The sequence below is a fragment of the Tauraco erythrolophus genome, chromosome 3 (genome assembly GCF_009769465.1).
Source record: "Tauraco erythrolophus isolate bTauEry1 chromosome 3, bTauEry1.pri, whole genome shotgun sequence".
Lineage (NCBI taxonomy): Eukaryota > Metazoa > Chordata > Aves > Musophagiformes > Musophagidae > Tauraco > Tauraco erythrolophus.
Genome location: NC_141467.1, coordinates 32,812,847 through 32,834,052, shown reverse-complemented (window position 1 = coordinate 32,834,052; position 21,206 = coordinate 32,812,847). Strand labels below are relative to the sequence as shown.

Below are 21,206 nucleotides of genomic sequence, written 5' to 3'. Positions count from 1 at the left end.
GCTAACCAGGTACCAGCCAGTGGGCTGGGAGGCAGTGGCAGTAGCACAGTGACATCTATAATGGAGTGTCCTGGTTTTAGCTGGGACTGGGTTAGCTCTTCTTTTTAGCAGCTAGAAGAGCTCCGTGTTTTGGTTTTACTCAGAGGCTTGCTCTGAGAAGAATGCTGATAGCAAGTTGATGTTTGTGGTTGGAAGTGAAACTCCAAGGACTTTTCAGTGTGCCAGAGTGCAGAAGCACGGCGGGATAAGGGGGGAGCATAGCTGGGACAAGGGGGCCACAATTCCCCTTGTGATTTGTGGTGAAAGTTAAGATTGAGGGCCAAACTGGCCAATTAGTATTCCATATCATGCAGCGTCATGCCCAGTATAAAAGTGAGGGTCAGCCGGGAGGAAGGGCTTTTGCGCTTTGGCTCTTTCGCCGCTTCTGCTCTTTTGCACTTCTGCGCTTTTGCTCTATTGCCTTTTTTTTTTTTTTTTTTTTTCTCTTTCTCCCTCTTCCAGTACTCCCACTCTCGGAGTACTATCTCTCTCTCTGCCCCTCGCATCCAGGATCGCAGCTTCGGGACGAGACGGGCTGTGGATAAGAGGGGGTGGTGAGCATCTACACTGTGTATTAAATCACCTGTGTTAAATTGTTCTTATCTCAACCCACGACAGTCTTTAATAGGCGCCCAACGTGGGGCACGAACCCACAACCCTGAGATTAAGAGTCTCATGCTCTACCGACTGAGCTAGCCGGGCTCAAGCGATTAAAGACTGTCGTGGGTTAGGCCGCTCCGGCAACCAAACCCCACACAGCTGCTCACTCACTCTCCCCCACCCCCAGGGATGAGGGAGAGAATTAAAGGAGAAACGGGAAACCCATGGGTTGAGATGATGTGAAGGGCTGGAGCACCTCTGCTATGAAGACAGGCTGAGAGAGTTGGGGCTGTTCAGCCTGGAGAAAAGAAGGCTCCAGGGTGTCTTATAGCAGCTTTCCAGTACCTAAAGGGGGCCTACAGGAAAGTTGGAGAGGGACTTTTGACAAGGGAGTGTAGTGATAGGACAAGGGGCAATGGATTTAAACTGAAAGAGGGGAGATTTCCATTAGATATAAGGAAGAAATTTTTTACATTGAGGGTGGTGAGGTACTGGAACAGGTTGCCCAGAGAAGTTCTGGATGCCCCATCCCTGGAAGTGTTCAAGGCCAGGTTGGATGAGGCTTTGGGCAACCTGGTGTAGTGGAGGATTTCTCTGCCCATGGCAGGGGGGTTGGATCTAGATGATCTTTAAGGTCCCTCCAACCCTAACCATTCTATGATTCTATGAGATAAGAACAATTTAATACAGATGATTTAATACACAGTGTAGATGCTCACCACCCCCTCTTATCCGCAGCCCGTCTCGTCCCGAAGCTGCGATCCCGGACGAATGCGAGGTCCCAAAATAGAGAGGGGCAGAGAAAGAGATAGTACTCTGAGAGTGGGAGTACGGGAAGAGGGAGAAAGAAAGAAAAAAAAAAAGGCAATAGAGCAAAAGCACAGAAGCGCAAAAGAGCAGAAGCGGCGAAAGAGCCAAAGCGCAAAAGCCCTTCTGTCCGGCTGACCCTCACTTTTATACTGGGCATGACGCTGCATGATATGGAATACTAATTGGCCAGTTTGGCCCTCAATCTTAAGTTCCACCACAAATCACAAGGGGAATCGTGTCCCCCTTGTCCCAGCTATGCTCCCCCCTTATCCCGCCGTGCTTCTGCACTCCGGCACACTGAAAAGTCCTTGGAGTTTCACTTCCAACCACAAACATCAACTTGCTATCAACATTCTTCTCAGAGCGAGCCTCTGAGTAAAACCAAAACACGGAGCTCTTCTAGCTGCTAAAAAGAAGAGCTAACACTGTCCCAGCTAAAATCAGGACACGGAGGCACACTGTTGGGTTACAACCAAAACCTCGACTGAAGAAAACATATTTTTAACATGTCTCCAGTATGATGAGAATATAACTTTGAGTTTATACACTCTCTAGTATTCCAGCATGGATCCCTAGCTCCAATGAGACTTTCACTGATCTGTTTCTTTATGTGTTATTTTAATTAGTGTCTCTCAGATATTTCATTCGTAAAGTACTGTTTGTAAATAAAGCTGGAAGACAATGCAAGACTGATGAATTTGAAACATGATCATACTATTCCCTCCCTCAGAATATTAATAGGTACATTTATACACACATATTCACACATATATATTTATATAAATGTACGTATATACACATAAGATTTATGTGACAAGCCGCTTGCTCAAACACAGTTTCTTCCAAACATCTGTCTCAAAATCAGTCTTGCTTAAATAAACAAACAAAATAAAAAAAAGATAGCATTGATACACCAGGTAAAACATCAGGGATAAGGAGCACAATGTGCTACCCCACTTGGGAGAGACACACCACACTTCTCTGTTGACAGAATATGACCATCAACTAGGTCAATCAGTCTAAATGGAGTTCTGTTTTGCTGTTTCTGATACCTATGGAAGCTGGCGTATCTCTATACTACACTGCAGTCTGCAATACAAACAGACTCACAGAGTTTAAGAGCATGCATAGCTCACTGGAGCATGTTGTTAGACAGTAAAAGGAAAGGCACCAACACTGCACATGTCCCATGCAAATATAAGTGCAATAAGGAGGAGAATCGGAAACACAGTTGGAGAATTTAGCAGCTTCAGACTACAACTGTGATTGTCTCTACTGTGCACGGTGGATCACATAAAATCCCACTACTTCCCCTACTTATCGTTTTCCTAACATGGCCTTTTCTGCCCTCTTGAACTTCTGTAGTTCAATAGCTAGTTCCCAGTGTCTCAGATACAGCCACATAAGTCTTCCATTTTGACTTTTGTTTCTGTTCAGCAGATTGCCACAGTAGTTATCATGTCTGAAAATATCTTTTAAGCCACTTTCCATATGTAGAGCCATAGCAACAGGATCAGTTGCTGCTTTAACTAGCAGATTTTTCTCTATTTCTAGTCTCTGGCTTCTAGGTACAACAAGACTGCAGTAGATGTCCTGTCTTTCTTTAAGTCCCTCTTCAAATTCCTTTAGTAAAATATTGGCTTTCTTTTGCCACTCTTCTTCCTTTGCCAGACAACTCTGGTACAAGTTACCTGCTGCTCCTGAGTGCAAAAGGACTTGTTTTTCTTGCTCTAATTTCTCCTTCTCCTGTTCTAAGATCCTTCTTTCCTCTACTAGTTTCCGACTCTGGGACACGAGGGCTTCACGGTAACTCAGGGTTCTGTTGCGTTCCTTTTCAAGCTCCAACTCCAAATGAGCAACTGTGCGACGATTTTCTGTGATTATATCCCGGTATTTGGCTTCCAGGTCTTTTTGTAAAGATGAACGTTTTTTATCATATTCTTTTTTTTCTCTTTCTATTTCTTTTTGACATTCTCTGGTCCAGATCCAACCTATCATATATAAGTAAGATGTCAGACATGAGCATCACACATATAACATTGATGGGTATGATTAATTAACTATGCCTCTGAAGAAGCTATTAGGTGGTAAAAAACTTTCTTTCCTGCCCTTCCCAGTGATACACACTTCTATTCACATGTGTATTCACAAAATTTATTTCTGTGGGTCCATGTTTTACAGTAAGTCACTTTAAATAATAATGTTTGCTTTGAAGTAAAATCTCCCCTAGTCTTTTACTGCTAATACATACGCTTCTTGGATTAAAGAAGTAAAATAAAGTTATGGGGAAACAAACTGCAGGTTTGCAATGCAGGAACTGCACTGAGAATTTTTCAGGTCCAGCAAATAAATATACATCAGCAGCTCCTTGGGCTGTTACCTCTGGGCTCTCTAGCCCACTCTTTTGTCCACCCATATGTCCAATCTTTTCAGAGAGCTTTCTAAATTGGAGATGAGGAAATATGGACTTGATTCCATGCGTAAAAAATGGCCGTTGCCTTAATACTATGAACGGTGCTTACTGTTTATAACATCATAAATGAGCAGACCAGAGGAAACACCTAGATGGGGTATCACTGTACTGCTTCAGAGATTCCCCTTGGACTGGTGGGCGAGATGCCTGTGCGCAGCCACTCTCTCCAGCTCCAGCAGACAGGCCTGGGCGCTACTTACGGAAGGCGGCCAAGCCCAGCATGGGGACCAGCAAGGCGTAGTTCCATCTGCTGCCTTCATCCCCAGGCTCTCGTTGATTTGGCAGGATGTTCCAGTTAGGAGGGTCATTTAAATTGTTCATGAAGACACCTTAGATTTGCAGGAGAGAAACACGGCTTTAGCAGCACGCAGACCAGGGCCGCTCCCACAGCCACCCTCTCGCCCTGACCACAGCCAACTCCGGGACAGGTATTTCTGCCCGAGGCCCTCAAACGGCGGCCTCGTCACTTGGGAACTTTGCACGGACGCGCTTTGGTCCAGGGAGAGGCTCCCCGGCCTACCAGCCTCGACGCGGCTGGCACCGCACCGCAGTGTCCTCCCCCCCACCCCACCCCAAGCCCCGAGCCCCCGGCTCTATCGCGGCTACCGCCCACCCCCTCGGCCGGCCGGCGGCACGTTAGCTGATGCTGCCGCCGCCGCCAAGGCCTCCAGGTCCCTCTGCCCTGCAGGCCCCGGCCCCGCCACTCGCCCAGCGCCGACCCGGGGCGAGGGATCGGGCCTGGCATGGGGGGGAGGGAGGGCGGGGGCGGCGAGGCAGGGCAGAGCGACGGGGCCGTGGAGCGGGACAGCGACCTACCAGCCCGACAGCGCGGAGCCGCGGCGGAACGTTGTCGCTGTCACTCACCTGCCGGCCCCGGGCTAGCCCATTAGCCTAGAGAAACAGGGGGAGAGCCCGGAGGAACAACAAACGGACTCGCCCGAGTCCCAAGGGCTCCAGGTCGCCTGGCCCCATCCCAGCCCGCTCCGGTGGCAGGACGAGGGGGAGGTTCGGGAAGAGACCTCGCGGACAAGCACACGGACGCGCACAACACACTCGCCCCGTAACTCCCCTCTCCCAACACAACTGGCATCTCCCGCTGAGCCTCGCGGGCAGCGCCGCCGTTAGCAGCGGTCCCGCGCATGCGCCCTCGTTCGCGCCTCCGGGCCCGTGTGAAATGGCGGCGACGGTAGCGGCTTCGCGGAGTTTGGCGAAGCGCTGGCTGCGGCCGGCGGTGCGGGCGGTGAGTGCCTGCCCTCGGCTCGCTCTGCCCTCCCGGCGGAGGGGAAAGGGTCAGGCCGTGGGGCTGGGGGGAGAGCTCCTTGGGGACGGAGGCGGGCCGGGGGACCCCGCGCGTCTCCTGACCTTCCCCTCAGCCGTGGCGAGGGAGCGCGCCGGGCTCTGGCCTGGCCGGGCACGCTCTCTGCCGCGGCGTCGTCCTTGGCGGCCCGTACGGGCTGCCTCCCCGTGACCTTGGCAGCGAGCAGCTCTGCCCTGGGGCGGGTCCGCGGCCGGGCTGCGGGAGCGAGGCGGCGAGGGCCGTGCGGGGCTGGCTCGGTCCCTCCGGTTCTTTCTGCGGAGCGGGGCTGTCCGTGCTGCTTGGCTTCTGGAGCAGCTTACCGGGAGGTAACTGGCTGTGGGCATGGCTGGGCCGCTTCTCCAGCCTTGGGAAGGGAGCGCCGTAGTCTCAGGCTGTGAGCAGGCTCCCTGAGGGACGGAGGAACGCAGCGGGTGCGGGATGTGCTCGGGAAAGGCTCTGGAAGAGTCTGGCATTTGCGGCACTTTCCAGTTACCAGTACCTGGGTAGGAAGCTTACCGCTTACCTCCCGGAGCTGGGAGGCAAGCCAGTGTGTCTCTGCATGTTGCTTAGATCTGGCTAGCGATTGTTTCCAGGACGTGCTGCTTACACGTTTGATGGTTTTGTTGTAGCCGATCTGTAAGTGGCCCTTAGTGAAGGCTTGTTTCTCTCCGTGGTGAAGTGCGAGTTTTCAGTTTCTTCCCGCTCTTCTCACCGTGTGTCCATGAGCTTGGGATTACAAAGCTAAATGCCCAGGAAAAGGAACTTTTAAATGCAGCTGTGGTTGTTCCTGTCTTATAAAGCAAGTGCAAAAAAGACAACCCACTGAGAGGGAGAAAGGTGTGAAGAGTGGCATTATGGTTTAGGTGGCAGTGAACTGGCACTGATTTGACCTTTAATTTTGTAAAGGCCATAATATTCCTGGTAGCATAACAACTCAGGATTTGTGTGATCAGTGTTTCTTTCAGGTTTAGTGTAATGTCTCTTTCAGTTTGTGGACTTCTGTTGAGAAGTCCACAAACCGAACAAAGCTTAGTGGCCGCAGAAATTTTTCTGTATAAATCTAACAAAAACGTATATGTGGATGGGCATAGCAGTTCTGAAAACTTTTGCAGAAGCTTAGATGTGAAAAGAAAAACAATCTACTTTGTGTGGGTTTTTTTTAATAATATTTTGCATCAGAGAACTATGGAAACATATATTTGATATTTATATTGACTTCAGAAAATAACAAAGTTTTTTAAAAGGAAGTTAGTTGCAAGACATTGTGGCAGAGTTCTGACTGGAAATTGCAGCAAGCTATTTACTTTGAGAAGAGGGAAAAAAGGGGTCAATTTCTTTTAGAGCTTTAGGGCATAACCACAGTTTATAGCTCATGGGGGTTTTTGTGGTGGTGTCTTTTTCCCCTCAGTCATTCGCACTTTCTTTAAGCAATACTAAGTATGTACAAATCTATTTGTTGTGAGCTGCCTTTACATACAGTACAAATATTGTTTGAATTGCTTTATGCAATAATCAAATGTATTCTTCATCTATGAGAAGTAATCTGTTGCAGTAAAAAGACCTGTACTGTTGCTGGAACAGTATTTTGGAAACAAGGAGTAGTAGTATATACTAGAGAATGCATGACTGATAAATCTAAAGTGTGTGGTGTAGCCTGCCATGTCAATTAAGAGTTCTGCTAGTCTAACTTCAGTTGCGCTCAGGCCTGTGAAAGCACTTTTGCTGCAGAGAGGACACCCCATTTTAGCTTGATCTGTGATTGTTGGGAGAGCCGGTTTGGAGATCAACTACATCTGATACTTAGCTTTCATCTGGTTGTCAGTGAGCTAGTTGATCTGATTCTGTATGTGAAGTATTAATGAAGATGATTACTACTGGAATTAAGATGGGCATGGAGTTGCCCCAAAGCATCATAACACAGCAGGGTGGAAGGGGGAGAGTAACTGCCCAGAGGAGGTTACTGGTAGAACTCCTTATAAATTAGGTATTAAGATTGGTCCTATTTAAAAATGGCTGTAAAAAACAGAAGTGTGTCAGCAAATATGATGACGCATTAGATTCACTGTTATGCAAGAAGATAATTTGAAGAACCTGGTATAAGAGATAATGAAACTAGGTCAAGGAAAGTGGATGACATTTTGAACTGATAAGGAGGGAAGACCTGCTTGTTAGCGTATTATAGGGTGATTGAACCATGAATATAACAGTTGCTGGAAAAGGCAGATACCACTCTAGTGCATTTTAGGATATATTTCAAATAGCGAAGTGCTGATGTCACTGCACAGGTCGCTAGTATGGCTTTGTGTTGCTGTTCTCATCAATCATACGTAATCAGTTAGGTGTGTTTTTTCTGAACAGTGTAAACAAGGAATACTAGGTTCTAAAACTTGGATATTCACACTGTGGAAACTTGAATTCTGACTATTTTAACCTATGAAAGCAAAGACTGGATGCTGGGTGGGTTTGCATGGTGGAGTTTTTTGTTTTGGTTTTGATTTTGAACATGCCAGGGGAGAGGGAATAGCATTACAGAAGGGGGAAACTATGCCCTTATGCTTCATTTATGTATTAATAAATGGTTCTAAATTGGCCCCTAATTAATAGAGAATGAGAAAAAGAGAAATCTCTCTGACTTCTGAAGCAATGATGAGCTGGAACAGCTTTCCCTACCACCTAATTTTTATCTTCATTACTCTTGACCACCTGAAATAATTCAAATTCTGAGCATTGCCTGACACGAGAGGTACTTTATTAATTCCTGTGGTTCCCATAAAGCTCTCTCCATCTTTGTTTACTTATGAAAAAACTGTAAGAATACTACAGCTTTAATTGCAAACATATTCTTTTGCCAGTGCAGCCTCAGATTGAGTCTGGTTAGTTTTAGTGATGTAAATAACAGTATGTGACACACTGTTACTTGCATCCAGTTCTCATCCAGTCAAAGCTTTTTTTTTCCCTTTTTTTTTCTGGATATGAATATAGCAAAGTCAGAACTTGATTGCATGTAGCTCTAAAATACGTTGATACAATATTCTTGTATATGTGGTACCAGTGGTAAGCAGAAGTTTGTTACAGACGTAGGGTAGCTGAGAATGCTGAAAGTCTTCCTTGTGGAAACATTTGTTCCATAATAGTTTTCTTGGCTTCTTTCCGTAGTGGCCAGCGGCATGCCAGGCTCTCGCGCGCAACTTGCACTTCACAGTCTATGGAAAGAAAAACGCTTCTACAAAAGTTTCTGATTCGGTATGTTTGTGCTTCTTTGTATTTTAAATAACAGGTTAAACAATGCATGTAATGGTTGAGGGACGTGAAACAACCAGATATTTGGCTTTTAGTGGAGTTTTGTATTCCAGTACGTAGTGAGATTGAGTTGCTGTAACGGATTGCTTTTTGAAATGAGAGTTTCCACTCAAGAGAGTATATAACGGATGTAGCATTCGCTACAAGAGTCTGTTAAGGACATTAAGCCTATGCTGCTTGTGTCTCCATGAAACTGAAGTTTGACCTAGCATGAAATACTTGTGATCATAACAGGCTGATTTATTTTTCCAGATTTCTACACAATATCCTGTCGTGGATCATGAATTTGATGCCGTCGTCGTGGGTGCAGGAGGCGCAGGTCTGCGGGCTGCATTTGGTTTGTCAGAGGCTGGATTTAACACAGCATGTGTTACAAAGCTGTTTCCGACCAGGTCTCATACTGTTGCTGCACAGGTGAGAAATGAGGTAGAACAATTGTTTAAAAAATTCCTGCTGTCAGAAAGCCGATTTGGATATGCACATGAACATCACGTTTCAAGGCCATGTTTCCTTTTATAAATATTACATGTGTAGTTGAAACTGTTTTGGAGGGCGATATATGTTTAGAGTCTATTCAGTGCTTTTTCACAGCATTCAGTGTAACTCTACAGTGTCTCGTTATGCAAAGCTGAACAAAAGAGCTATTGTGAAACTGATAAATTGCACGGGTTTTTCACAGCCGTGTTAAATCTGACTTTACTGTGCTTCTTGTACAGAGGCATAAATGGTATGTGATTTATTTTTTTTTTACAGAAATGAGGAAAACCTACTAAAACTGTACTTTAGTAATATAATTGCAAGAAAACGCATTTTCATTTTCAGGGAGGAATCAATGCTGCTCTGGGAAACATGGAGGACGATAACTGGAGGTGGCATTTCTATGACACAGTGAAAGGGTCCGATTGGCTGGGTGACCAGGATGCCATACACTACATGACCGAGCAAGCCCCAGCCGCGGTCATAGAGGTGAGAGTCACTGGAATTGATGCCGGCTATGAGTATTTATAACACAGACTAGCTTCCAAAGAGATCTTCTTACTGGGAACATAGTAAAGTAAAGTAACTTGTTGGATATTTCTGATGCTTGTATTTGGGTTCAACAGCTTGAAAATTATGGGATGCCATTCAGCAGAACTGAAGAAGGAAAGATCTATCAGCGTGCATTTGGTGGACAGAGTCTTCAGTTTGGAAAAGGAGGACAGGCTCACAGATGCTGTTGTGTTGCAGACAGGACAGGACACTCACTGTTACATACTCTGTATGGCAGGGTAAGGAGCTGTGAAGTAAACTTAGTTTGGGTTTTTTGTATTTGCACTTAATGATTTTTTTTTTTTTTCTTCCTTCCCCCCTGGAGTTTGGAAAACAAACAAACAAAATTTGTAGCTGGTCACACATGAATGAGGAATCCATGGGAATGACTGGTAACAGTTATGGATTTCCCGCCTTCCTGAAGCAATATGGAAGCATGTAGCCTAGATGATGCCTGTTTTTTGTCAGGAGTACACAGAAATAGAATAAACTGAAAGATCATGATTATGATGGCTCTTGTGAAGACAGTGGGTGTTAGTGTACACAATTCTTCAGTGTAAATACTTTTGTGTCTGCTAACTAGACCCAAAGAGAATTTATGTAAATCTTCGCCAAAAAACGTTCTTCAAACAATCTGACACAGCAGCACTGGAAAACTCTGAAAAGAGATACAAGGCAGCATTTTCTTTCACTCTTCTCCAAAGCAACTAGTGTTCTTGCATCTGTTCCTATCAATTCTACAAACCACAATTGAAGAAAGATTCGGTTCTTTTAAAATGGTAGTAAGCTACTTGAAACCTGAAATTAAGTACTTAGTAGCTAATGTTTTTTTTATTTACTTAGTAGCTAGCTCTCCTTCAGGAGCTATGTAAGTGCTCAGTGCTGCCAAACACTGTTCTGATCCTTGAGGGCATGAAAGAATGTTTGACTTGACGCCTGCTGCGTCTGCTGGTATACTGTGCTCCGGGAGATGTATTCTGCTTCTCTGTGAGAGATTAAGTAACACGTGCTCGTACATGCATTGAGCACCACAGCTGAGTAAAGTGTTGCCAAGCGAGTAGGGAAATAACAAGTCTTGCTGACTAGCTATGACTTCTCATACTTACCAAACCACTTAATTCCAAGAAGTATGGTGGGGGTAGTTTTTACATGGATACAGCCCATATGCATTGACAGTTTTGAAGAGAGGTTACTTTGGTTTCTGTATTTTTCTTAAAGTTCTTTTGTTTTGTTTTGTTTTTTTAAATTTTCCTACAGTCTCTAAGATATGATACAAGCTACTTTGTTGAATATTTTGCTTTGGACCTACTTATGGAAAATGGAGAATGTCGTGGTGTTATTGCCCTTTGCATAGAAGATGGCACTATACATCGTTTTAGAGCAAAGAACACTGTCATTGCCACTGGGTAATGTAATGTTTAGAATGGCCAGAAACCTGAGAGTGCTACTAGTTGGAAGTCTGTGTGTTTGTGCATGTATTTGAATCCATTGTGTTGAGATGACACATTAGCTTGAAAAACATAATTTGTATGTTTATCTCCCCCCCCCCCCCCCCCCCCTTTGATCAAAAGCAATATAACTGAATTCAGTTGTTCCCTCTGAAAGAAGGCAGCTAGTAGTTTTGTAACCAAGTATAAATTTAATGTGAGGTCTAACTTTGAATTTTAGAGCAAAGACATAAAATTGAAATGTGTAAGAGCTATATGTGTGATCCAAATGGTCTGAGGCTTTTAAAATGTGCTATTTTAAAGCAGATGTTGTCGCAACACTGCCAACGTGTAGGTATCTGTAAGGTTCTGAGTTTCTTGTAGGAAACAACTTTTTTCAAAATTCAGGAGAAATGTTACATTAAGATACCAAAATTGTAAGTCTGATTGTTGTAGGATGGGATTACTGGATGAGTGTAACTTAACATTACTTGGTTGTAAAAGTTAGTATACCTTTATTGGAATGCTCTCCGCACTAGACAGCAATAAGCAGCAGAAGTCTCTTACCTGTTTCACTACAACAGATGCATTTGTAAATATCTTGCATAGCAAAAGATTGAGTTTGGTTGTCTATATAATTTGACTTTATTAAAGCCAAGGCTGTTTTCATACTTAAGTACATTGAGGTACATAAAACATGTAGATTGGTACTTCTTCTGAGAGTTTGTCCTGAAACTGGGGGTATTTCCAGTGCTCAATAACATTGGAAGCTAACGTGTTTGTTTTAGGCATGAGAATTAACTTTTAATATGTAATTTTGGGCAACTAAGTTTTGAAATCTGAGAATATAAAATTAGGGCCATATTGAGGATTTAAACTATTATTATATGCTGTTTTTGATAAAACTGCTAGTAGTAGTTCAAATGGAGTCTAATGCTGTTGGATCGTATTGAGAGAACTTTCTCAAGTAACTCTGGCAAAAGGCTTCTGATAGTAACCGAACGATCCTGCTTTGGAATTGTTACTCTTTTTCTTGGACCTTATGTCACCAACCATTTTTCAAATATGGTTGAGCATAACAGAGTAATACCCATTTTGTGTTCTTTTGTTTGAGCTTGGTACAGGAGATGGCAAAACTTGCACATTAACTTGTTAACCCTTTGCTCTATTTCGACTATTGTACAAAGAGCATAGTTGAGTGGTATGTTCTGGTGATTTTCTTAAATTTTTTTTTTGACTGCTAATTCTGTTAACTTTTGTGTCCTGTAGTGGGTACGGCCGCACTTACTTCAGTTGTACATCTGCTCATACTAGTACGGGTGATGGCACTGCTATGGTCACGCGAGCTGGTCTTCCTTGCCAGGACTTGGAATTTGTACAGTTTCACCCTACAGGTACAGAATATGAAATAATGCTTACAACTTTACTTTTAATTAGTTAAACGGATTTTTTCTTTGTCGTTTGAAAATGTGCTGGGGTCAGTTCACACTTTCCTGCAGCACTTCATTAGTTCATTAGTTGCTTGTGACTGGTGTTCAGGCTTGTCTGTAACTGCCATGGAATATAAATCTGAGAGTAAGACTTACAATACAAGACAGGTCTCAGCTGTTTTAATTTAAAGACCAGTTTTAAATATTTTAAGGTTCTGTCTTTACTAACAGATTTTATGAGTTCCAAGTTGAAACTTCACCTCTTAAACTTATGTTTCCTCTTGCCCCTAAAATATTAAAGGGTTTGATATTAGCTATAGGAGCAATGGGATAGATGCAAATGTTAGGGAGTTGTATACTATATAATCTTTTGTGGAAGTGAGGTAGGTGACCTAAAGGTATATATTTAGAACTGTAGCCTTATAGCACAGGATCAGTGTCTAAACAGGACAACAATGGTCACAGACTAAAAAGTGAAGATCTGCTTTTTTTGATTGCCACTAAATAAATGCGGAGTTTTCACTTTTGAGAAGCAGTGAATTTTTCTAATTGTTCACTTAATTTTACAATGTAATAATTGTTTTATCATAGAGATCCAATGGTTATTTGACTTAGCTAAGGTAAGATAACTAACTAAGGTGAGATAACTAACTTGTAGTCTACTTCAAAATCTTGAATAAAAGAATTGCTCGAAGTCTACAAAATGTTTGTAAAATTCTCATTACGTATTGATGGCTGCAGATCTCTTCTAGTTCTAGTAATTTAGATACCATGAGTGTTGAAAATCAACTTGCTCACCTTCCAGGAAGAGTGTTTGAAAGGAGTAACAGTAGCTGTTTCTGAACAGCCTTGGGGGACAGTTATTAGTGGAATAAAATCTACCCCTGTGACTTGTGTGCATTATTTTAAGATTACCTTGTTATTCAATCTTGGTCATCCTGATCATGAAACTGTCTTGAGAATATCTCACTTGATGTTATTTTCTTTTTTTACAGGTATCTATGGGGCTGGCTGCCTTATAACGGAAGGATGTCGCGGAGAGGGAGGTATTCTAATTAACAGTGAAGGTGAAAGATTTATGGAGAGATACGCACCTGTTGCTAAGGATCTGGCTTCCAGGGATGTAGTGTCTCGTTCTATGACCATAGAAATCCGTGAAGGAAGGTTAGTTAAATATTCCAGTAAAGCTGCAGAATAAATACTTAATCATACTAGGCTATATCAGTACAATAGTTCATTCAGATAAACACCTGATAATTCATGGGAGTGAGCTTTAATGACTGTTAGCTGAACACTGTGTGTGTAGGGCAAAAGTTTTGTTCGTTAATTCCTAATGATACTAAAAGGGAACACAAGATGTTAGGGGTCTCCTGTTTGAATTCAATGCACCTAAGAGACAGTTGCTCAAACAAGTTTAATGTCTATGCTTTTAACTGCAAACAATGGAAAGAATTTGGTGCTCTGTTCCCTTGATTAATCATCTTCAATTTTTACATGTTTCTGCAGTGATATAGTGGTTTTAGAGTCTTAAATACTGTGAATTCTTGTGAAAAGAAAGCTGGGAGGTAAAAGTAAATGTAAATTCTGCCAGGTTCAGTAATCTTCTCAAATATGCTAAATACTTATTTTTGTGAGATAACCTTTGAAAAAAATTAAAAGTTAAAATTTTTCACAAATGAAACAAATTGGATTAGAAATATTACTGGTGTTTGCAGAATTCCTGTTATGTATTCCGGTGCTGACTTCTTTTTTGGTAGGGGTTGTGGTCCTGAAAAAGACCATGTATACTTGCAGTTGCACCACTTGCCACCGCAGCAACTAGCAACTCGTCTCCCAGGAATTTCAGAAACAGCTATGATATTTGCTGGAGTTGATGTCACTAAAGAGCCTATTCCTGTTCTGCCTACTGTGCATTATAATATGGGAGGTATTCCTACTAACTACAAAGGACAGGTAAGTAATAGATCGCTTTTAGTTGTGTGTTTTTTTTTTTTCTTTCCAGTATGATAATAGGAAATGATTTTCCAAATATAAAAGCATTAACAGTGTTTTTCATAAATGTAGGGATGCTGATTAACATTAGCTTAATATTAATGATATCAGAGTACTTAAAACACTCAATCTGGTTTGTTTTTGTAAATAACTTGAGAACTATGTTCCAGTCCATCTGGAGATGGGAGTTCCAAGAAACATCTAAAATGAAGTTACCGTCATTTCTGGCAAGAATTCTCTGTTTATCAAGCTGAGGATATATAGTTGATCAGGAATCAAACTAGGGCTCTGTTACAATCTATAACTCAAGTTAATGTGTATTAATTCTCTGTACCTTATGTGATCTCTACACCAAAGCAGATTCTTCTAACTTACACTAATTAGAAGTCAATGCGATGGTGTCAGCTCAATTCTTCTGTTTCACTATATTGTACTTGCTATCTTTTTAATGTGAAATTTTCCCTAAGAAATGTGTGCAGATTAGATTTTCTTCCTGTGCCTTCCTGACTTGCTGCAGAACTGCAAGGAAGAAGAGTACATGGTTCTGTTTCATAAGCATAACTAAAGAAATCTTAGGTTTTACTGCCATCTGTATTTACATAGCATTACTATTTACCCTTTAGGACCAAAGTATTTATGGTTTTAGTGTTGGAGAAAACTTTTAGATTGCTGTTTCATCCTTACATGCACATGGCCTTTGCAAATAAGGAGGCTTGCACTGTTATAATCTGTTCAAGAAATGAATACTAATTGACTGAAACAACAGGTGATTACACACGTGAACGGCGAGGATAAAGTGGTACCTGGTTTATACGCTTGTGGGGAAGCAGCCTCTGCATCTGTCCATGGCGCAAATCGACTTGGAGCAAACTCACTCCTGGATTTGGTCGTCTTCGGTCGTGCTTGTGCTCTTACAATTGCGGAGACATGCAAGCCTGGTAAGTCTCACAGTTTGACTCACTTTTATAGAGATGTTTGCCTTTATGATTTCACTTTTGCCCAACAAAAGAGTTGTTTCTACCTAATTCAAATTTAAAATGCTAGACGTACGTTCTTAGTTGTTAGAAAAGGCAGAAATCAGTGCTGCTGCTTTTTACAGGCATTTTCTTTGCAATGCAAATGATTGACATTAACATTTGCTTTGTGAGTTGATCTTAAAACTAGAATTGGGTCAGTGCTACTGGCAAAAACAGTTTTTCACAAAAGCAAAACAGAATATTGAAGACTGACTTCTCTATATCCTGCGCTGTGTTTTCTAAATCAAAATGGGCTCTGTCTTACACTTGGCACTTTATTATAGTGGAATTTGTTGCCACCTTGTTGATTTACAAGGTGGACTGCATATGTAAATGATAGATACTAAAAATCATAACATCTCATCCCCTGTATGTGGATTAGCACTGCTGAATGTTAGTTTTAAATAATTGGTTCAGTAACAGTTACTGAGCTGAAGAAAAAAAACCTGACCAATCAACAAAATACTGTAAGAGGCCGTTATATTGCCAGAGCAGCTGAAGTCCAGAAGTAGTCATCTGTCATCTTGCTGCTTAATGTCCAAGTTAATAAGACTGTGCATAGTCAGACTGAAAAAACAAAGTGCAGAGTGATGGTTCCTGACAGAATCAGCTTGGATCTAGCAATGCCTGGCTCTGGCTTTTTACAAACATTTATTTGAATCAGTCTTTCTGTGGTTCCTTCCAAGTTTGAAGCTGCAGGAAGGACTTTATTAGTCTGAATGCAATGCTACATGAGAGATGAAGTGTGCTGGTAAGCTGCTTAACAGGTCCAAGAGAAGGTGGGACGTTTGGGGGTGAGTAGACAAGGAAAGTATAGAAGAGCTTATTCCATAGTTTAGAAGAATTTGCATCAAGTGCTGTTTTCAAGGAATTAACAGCAGAATTTAGCCAAACCTATGAATTCCCTACTGTCACAGGAAACAATGTGATTCCAATATTCCACTGAGAACTCTATTTCTAAGTGTAGGGATACTGTTGGTGGGAGTTCAGGAAAGGTACAGTTAACTTGTACCTCAGAGGAACAAAACAGATTGCGTTTTAGTCAAATCTGACTTTTAGTAGTTACTTATCTATGAAACTGCCAGAAACCAAAACCAGTCACCTACTAACCTTACTGAAATTTTCTTACTAGGAGAGTCAGTTCCTTCCATCAAACCAAATGCTGGTGAAGAGTCAGTTGCTAATCTTGACAAATTAAGATTTGCTAATGGAACCATAAGAACTTCAGAAGTGCGACTTAACATGCAGAAGGTGAGCCTGGTGAAGTGCTCAAGCGTAAGGTGGGAGAAGCTGAAAGCAAAGGAGGTGGTTTGGTCACTTTGTGAAGTACACTTAAGAATTTTCTTTGCAAAAGTAAAAAGCCGTGTGAGAAGATTTGTGCACAGTAAAGGCTGTATCAGTTTTGTTAGTTTCCTTTCCTTCATGGTTATTCCTCTTGGGTAGTTTACCCACTGTACAATAGAGTGGGGTTTCCTCTGTTTGGGGTGAACAGAAGAATGTTTTTTCTTCAGGCTGCAGACATGTCTGAAATCAAAACAGCTGTATGTCAAGCTCTGTTGGAACTACTGAAGCTACCTAGGATATTATGCATATTCAGCATGTGAAACTGATGTTGTTTTACTGTCTTGCAGACAATGCAAAACCATGCTGCTGTATTTCGTACTGGTTCCGTGCTCCAAGAAGGCTGTGAAAAACTTAGCCAAATTTATAGTGATCTGGCTCATCTAAAGACATTTGACAGAGGTAATTTGATAGCAAAGAATAGACCTTTGCCAGAGTACTCTCTGAGAAAAGTGGCTTTTTTTCTTCTCTAAACTTTCTTACATGTTTATGGAAACTTTTGGCTGAAGACTTTTGACCATTTTGAATCTTTGAAAATACTTTGTAGAGCCCCACTTGCTAAACATGGTAATCAGTAAAGCGCTTGATCTTACTAGTCGGGTACTCTTTTCAAATAATCAGAGACTAAAATCAGATTTAACTGTATAAGATACTAACTGCTCTTCTTTCAGAACATTATGTGTAGTTGTTTGAGTACTTTGTAATTATCTTCTGAAAAGGCCAGGGAGTTGCAAAAGGTGGAAAGATGATTCATAGGCTGAAACATTCAGTTTTCCTTCTTCAGCTGAGCAGATAGTGCTGCATACAGATACTGCCATGTCTTGCAGTGTATCTTAGGAGACCTTGTTTGATTAAGTACAACTGATGATGCACCTTTTGTTCACTGACATTGTGTATTTCTCTCCAACAACTGCTGTTGGACACGTATCCTAACACTGAAAGTAGAACTGGCTTTCTTGGACAGCTCTCACCAAGCATCAAGAAAAGTGTTACGATAGCTTAGAATGTAGGGGTCAAAATGAAGATACATTCATGTAAGTGAACTTGGGTCTACCTTGGAGATACTTAAATGAAGAACGACCTTGTATAACTTGCAGGTGTTTTTTTCCTCTCTCTGAAGGTGGGAAGGAAGGGAAAGCCCTGTTGTCTGGATCTGCTAGGGGTCTACTTAGAGCTACTATCTAGCTAGATCTTGAAATCCAAAATGAGGTATGGGGACTGAGTTGTAGGTAAGCATGTATGATGTCATTTTGTCTCAGTAATATACACGCAACAGGGACACCTGGTAGAACTACTGAATTATTCTAAGATTCATTAGATTGTTGGGGTGTAGGTATTGCTACTGAGCCTCACAGGCAATAGTGAATGGTTCAGTATTGCAGAGCACTGTGACTGCAGTAGGTGGAGCATTGGCTAGTTCAATTCTCAGTACCAGCAATAGGACAGAAGTAAACTGAGGAATAACTTGTTTGTAGAACATCTTCCATAGTATTTTAATATTTTACTAGGTATTGTGTGGAACACTGACTTGGTGGAGACTCTTGAACTACAAAACCTGATGCTTTGTGCTCTGCAAACCATTTATGGTGCTGAGGCTCGCAAAGAGTCACGGGGTGCTCATGCCCGAGAGGACTATAAGGTAAAAATATATTCTGTGACCTGGCTGTGGGATTGAATTTCCTTGTTATGCATTCTCAGATGGATTATGTAAAAGTTGTAATTTCTTCAAAGTACAGTCTTCAGAGTCTTGAGTTAAGATAGTGTAGTATTTGTTCGGGGTCGCATCTGCTCTGTTTTGTCTGTTCTTATATATATAATGACCAAAACGTGCAACATTGGGTAACGATCTTGAGAGAAGAGTAGGTCCATGTGTGCATTGCAATGATTAGAGAGGTCTAAACCAGGACTATAGTATGAATAAGGTCATGAATGCATACAGGACTTCAAGCAGAAAAATTGTTCAATGCAAGGAACGTTACCTTAAATACCAAGGCTTAATAAGGGCTTTAAAATTTGACATGGGCAGTGTTAAGGTAAAGCTTGCTGGCTATTAGGAGTCACATTCTATTACAGCTGTAATTGGAATGCAACTAATCGTGGTCATAAAGTGGTTTGCAGATGCAATTTTTGGTCTATACTGACCTAATTTTCTCCTTAGTTACGGGTAGATGAGTTTGACTATTCTAAGCCACTCCAAGGCCAACAGCGAAAGCCGTTTGAAGAGCACTGGAGAAAGCACACGCTTTCGTATGTGGATGTCCCGTCTGGGAAGGTACGTTGAACCTGATGCTTGAGGGTCTTTCTCACTGTCAGCAGACAGCTGCTCTCAGAGACAGCTCTTGATATCATGATAATACTGCAAATGATTGTCACTCTGAAGTACCTGATAGAGTTTAATGTATTTAGAGCAAAAAAAAATTGAACATTTATTCTGTTGTTGAACAGTAGGACGTAACTGGGAGAAGCTACTGTGGATCTTTGGGAAGTGACTTCACGATTTCAGCTGGAATTTTTTTTCCCCTTGTATCAGACTAGTTCAAAGGCTTTTTTCTTTTCCTCTGATGGTGGCAAAACCTGTTGGTGGTGTTTAGCGTACAGTTTTTATGGTATTTCAAAGATAGAACTGAAATCTGACTATAAAAATGTGAGCATTGTTTTTTTGTATCACTTTGTCTGCATCCTCTTTGTTTCATTTCCCCGACTTCCAGCTTCCTTAAATCTAGTTTGAGGACAAGCACAAACACTTCACTTGCTGAACTGCTGCTGTGGCCAGATAGTGGCACAGTTCAGTCTCCTAACTGATCCATTGTGGTCTCAATCTCCAAGACTTTCCTAAAAGAACTAAGAACTAGCAATCTTTAGCCAAAATGTTACTTTTGTCCAAAAGGCCTTTTTAAAGTAGTAGTATTCTGATACCATTTCTGGTCAGGCTTTGCTTTTAATGAATTCAGTCAATGGTAACTTGGTGGAATTCAAATGTTCTTTGTAGGTTACTAACTGGTCTTTTTCTATGGAAGGAGATGAATAACGGAGAAATTGGGTTAACAGCAATGAAGTCATTGTGTTACCTGTGTCATTCACTCATTCCTGTTAGCTAGGCTGTCATGTTTAGATACAAGAGGTTGGTTTGTCTTAAAGTTCTTTGTTCTCTTTTACTTTAGGTAACCTTGAAATACAGACCTGTGATCGACAGAACTTTGAATGAAGAAGATTGCTCAAGTGTCCCGCCTGCTATTCGCTCATACTAGTAACTTGAATTCAACTTGCAGCCCTCTCCCAGAGGAGGCTAGTGTACATAAGCATAGCGTGAGCAAATCAACATCGTATTGTCACTGTCAATTAATGTGAAATGCTGACTAAACTTTTCTCCAGCTTGTATTCTGTTGTGTCTTACCGTACAATTATGAAAATGGAATGCAGGACAGCTTGTGTTCTTTCACTCATCTGTCAAAACTGACAGGGAAAACACAAAATATGTGTCTAAATAAAGTGATTAGAAGTCTTGTATTTGAATGTGCTGTTATGTATATAATTACCATACTTTTATTTGTATAGTTATTTCCAGATTTTCAGAACAAGAAATGCATTGCAAGAGTTTTAGACGAGATTGAGATGCTGAATTTTATGATGTGGGGACTTAAAATCAAGCATCATAATTGCTGATTGTAAGTAACATGAAAGAAAAGACGATAATGCACTAGTAATTACAACTTTGTTTTTCCTTAAGCCAAAATTGTAAAAACTGTCATACTGTTGCTTTATTGAAGGAAACAAGATACTTCTACTCCAGTTACTTTCTCAAAATATACCATGAATGGAATATATTCTTAATAGCTGATCTCTACTTAATCTCCGGAACTTCTGCAGATGTTTTTGTGGTTATTTCCTAGACTGTCTCTTCTCTCAGAGGAACCAAGGTGCAGTTTTGCAGAAGACTTACCTAAATATTAAAGCTTACCAGACTCAGACTTAAGTTGCATCTTGGCACTAAAGCATCAACAGAGCAGTTTCTAGCAGCGTTTCTGTGAACAGCTCCCGGTTCTTGAAGGACTGGAGCATAACTATGCAACTTGTAACTGAATGGAGCATTTCTTAATTTTTGACCCTTTTTTTTTGTTGTTTTATCCAGTAGCAAATGTTGGTGGTTGTTGGAAAAACTGAAATGTTGCTAGTGGTGGTTGGAAAAATTCAACGCACTGTATTTCACTGTTGTAGTGTTTCTGTACCTTGCACCAGGGAGTTGAGACTGGACTAGGTGAAATGTAGCATGTTGAAGGTTGTCGTTAAGGGCGGAGGAAATAATGTTTCATACATCTTAAGATTACAATAAAGCCGAAGAAGTTAATACCTCATTTCTCTCGTCTGGAAATTGCTGTTCCAGGGGCTTCCACGCTGCCCTTGGCACAGGGCAGGGACGCGGCCGTGGCAGAGACGGGAGCGCAGCGCCGGCTG

General features: G+C 41.8%; 2 protein-coding genes and 1 non-coding gene across 5 annotated transcripts; 1 reads left to right on the top strand and 2 right to left on the bottom strand.

Annotated features, from left to right (window-relative positions):
• Nucleotides 1-668: 668 nt before the first annotated feature.
• On the bottom strand, nucleotides 669-741 carry TRNAK-CUU (transfer RNA lysine (anticodon CUU)). The gene has a single exon. It is a non-coding gene; the product is annotated as a tRNA-Lys (tRNA).
• A 1,061-nt stretch (nucleotides 742-1,802) lies between these two features.
• CCDC127 (coiled-coil domain containing 127) lies at nucleotides 1,803-4,959 on the bottom strand. Of its 2 annotated transcripts, none has more exons than XM_086609124.1 (3): nucleotides 4,787-4,959; nucleotides 4,123-4,251; nucleotides 1,803-3,440 (listed from the first exon to the last, which is right to left on the bottom strand). In XM_086609124.1, the coding sequence occupies exons 2-3, from the start codon at nucleotides 4,241-4,243 to the stop codon at nucleotides 2,767-2,769; spliced, it is 795 nt and encodes a 264-aa protein (XP_086465250.1). In that variant the 5' UTR covers nucleotides 4,244-4,251; nucleotides 4,787-4,959; the 3' UTR covers nucleotides 1,803-2,766. The 2 variants fall into 2 exon arrangements, with proteins under 2 accessions (XP_086465250.1, XP_086465249.1); XM_086609123.1 differs by lacking the exon at nucleotides 4,787-4,959 and adding an exon at nucleotides 4,739-4,769.
• A 133-nt stretch (nucleotides 4,960-5,092) lies between these two features.
• Nucleotides 5,093-20,421, top strand: SDHA (succinate dehydrogenase complex flavoprotein subunit A). 2 transcript variants are annotated; one of them, XM_086608503.1, is made up of 15 exons: nucleotides 5,093-5,159; nucleotides 8,376-8,462; nucleotides 8,772-8,933; nucleotides 9,342-9,485; nucleotides 9,623-9,787; nucleotides 10,806-10,954; nucleotides 12,245-12,369; nucleotides 13,401-13,569; nucleotides 14,163-14,358; nucleotides 15,164-15,335; nucleotides 16,546-16,664; nucleotides 17,045-17,156; nucleotides 18,263-18,393; nucleotides 18,913-19,026; nucleotides 19,916-20,421. In XM_086608503.1, the coding sequence occupies exons 1-15, from the start codon at nucleotides 5,097-5,099 to the stop codon at nucleotides 20,000-20,002; spliced, it is 1,995 nt and encodes a 664-aa protein (XP_086464629.1). In that variant the 5' UTR covers nucleotides 5,093-5,096; the 3' UTR covers nucleotides 20,003-20,421. The 2 variants fall into 2 exon arrangements, with proteins under 2 accessions (XP_086464629.1, XP_086464628.1); XM_086608502.1 differs by having other exon boundaries at nucleotides 5,093-5,162.
• The last annotated feature ends 785 nt before the right edge of the window (nucleotides 20,422-21,206 follow it).

What these genes read in the sequence shown, in the direction of transcription:
- CCDC127 (XM_086609124.1), bottom strand. Translation starts at nt 4,243, where the DNA reads ATGAACAATTTAAATGACCCTCCTAACTGGAACATCCTGCCAAATCAA. An exon ending in GCTGGGCTTGGCCGCCTTCC is followed by an intron (nt 3,441 to 4,122) that starts GTAAGTAGCGCC and finishes TATATATGATAG; the next exon opens with GTTGGATCTGGACCAGAGAA.
- SDHA (XM_086608502.1), top strand. Translation starts at nt 5,097, where the DNA reads ATGGCGGCGACGGTAGCGGCTTCGCGGAGTTTGGCGAAGCGCTGGCTG. An exon ending in TGCGGAGACATGCAAGCCTG is followed by an intron (nt 15,336 to 16,545) that starts GTAAGTCTCACA and finishes TTTTCTTACTAG; the next exon opens with GAGAGTCAGTTCCTTCCATC. An exon ending in ATGCCCGAGAGGACTATAAG is followed by an intron (nt 18,394 to 18,912) that starts GTAAAAATATAT and finishes TTTTCTCCTTAG; the next exon opens with TTACGGGTAGATGAGTTTGA.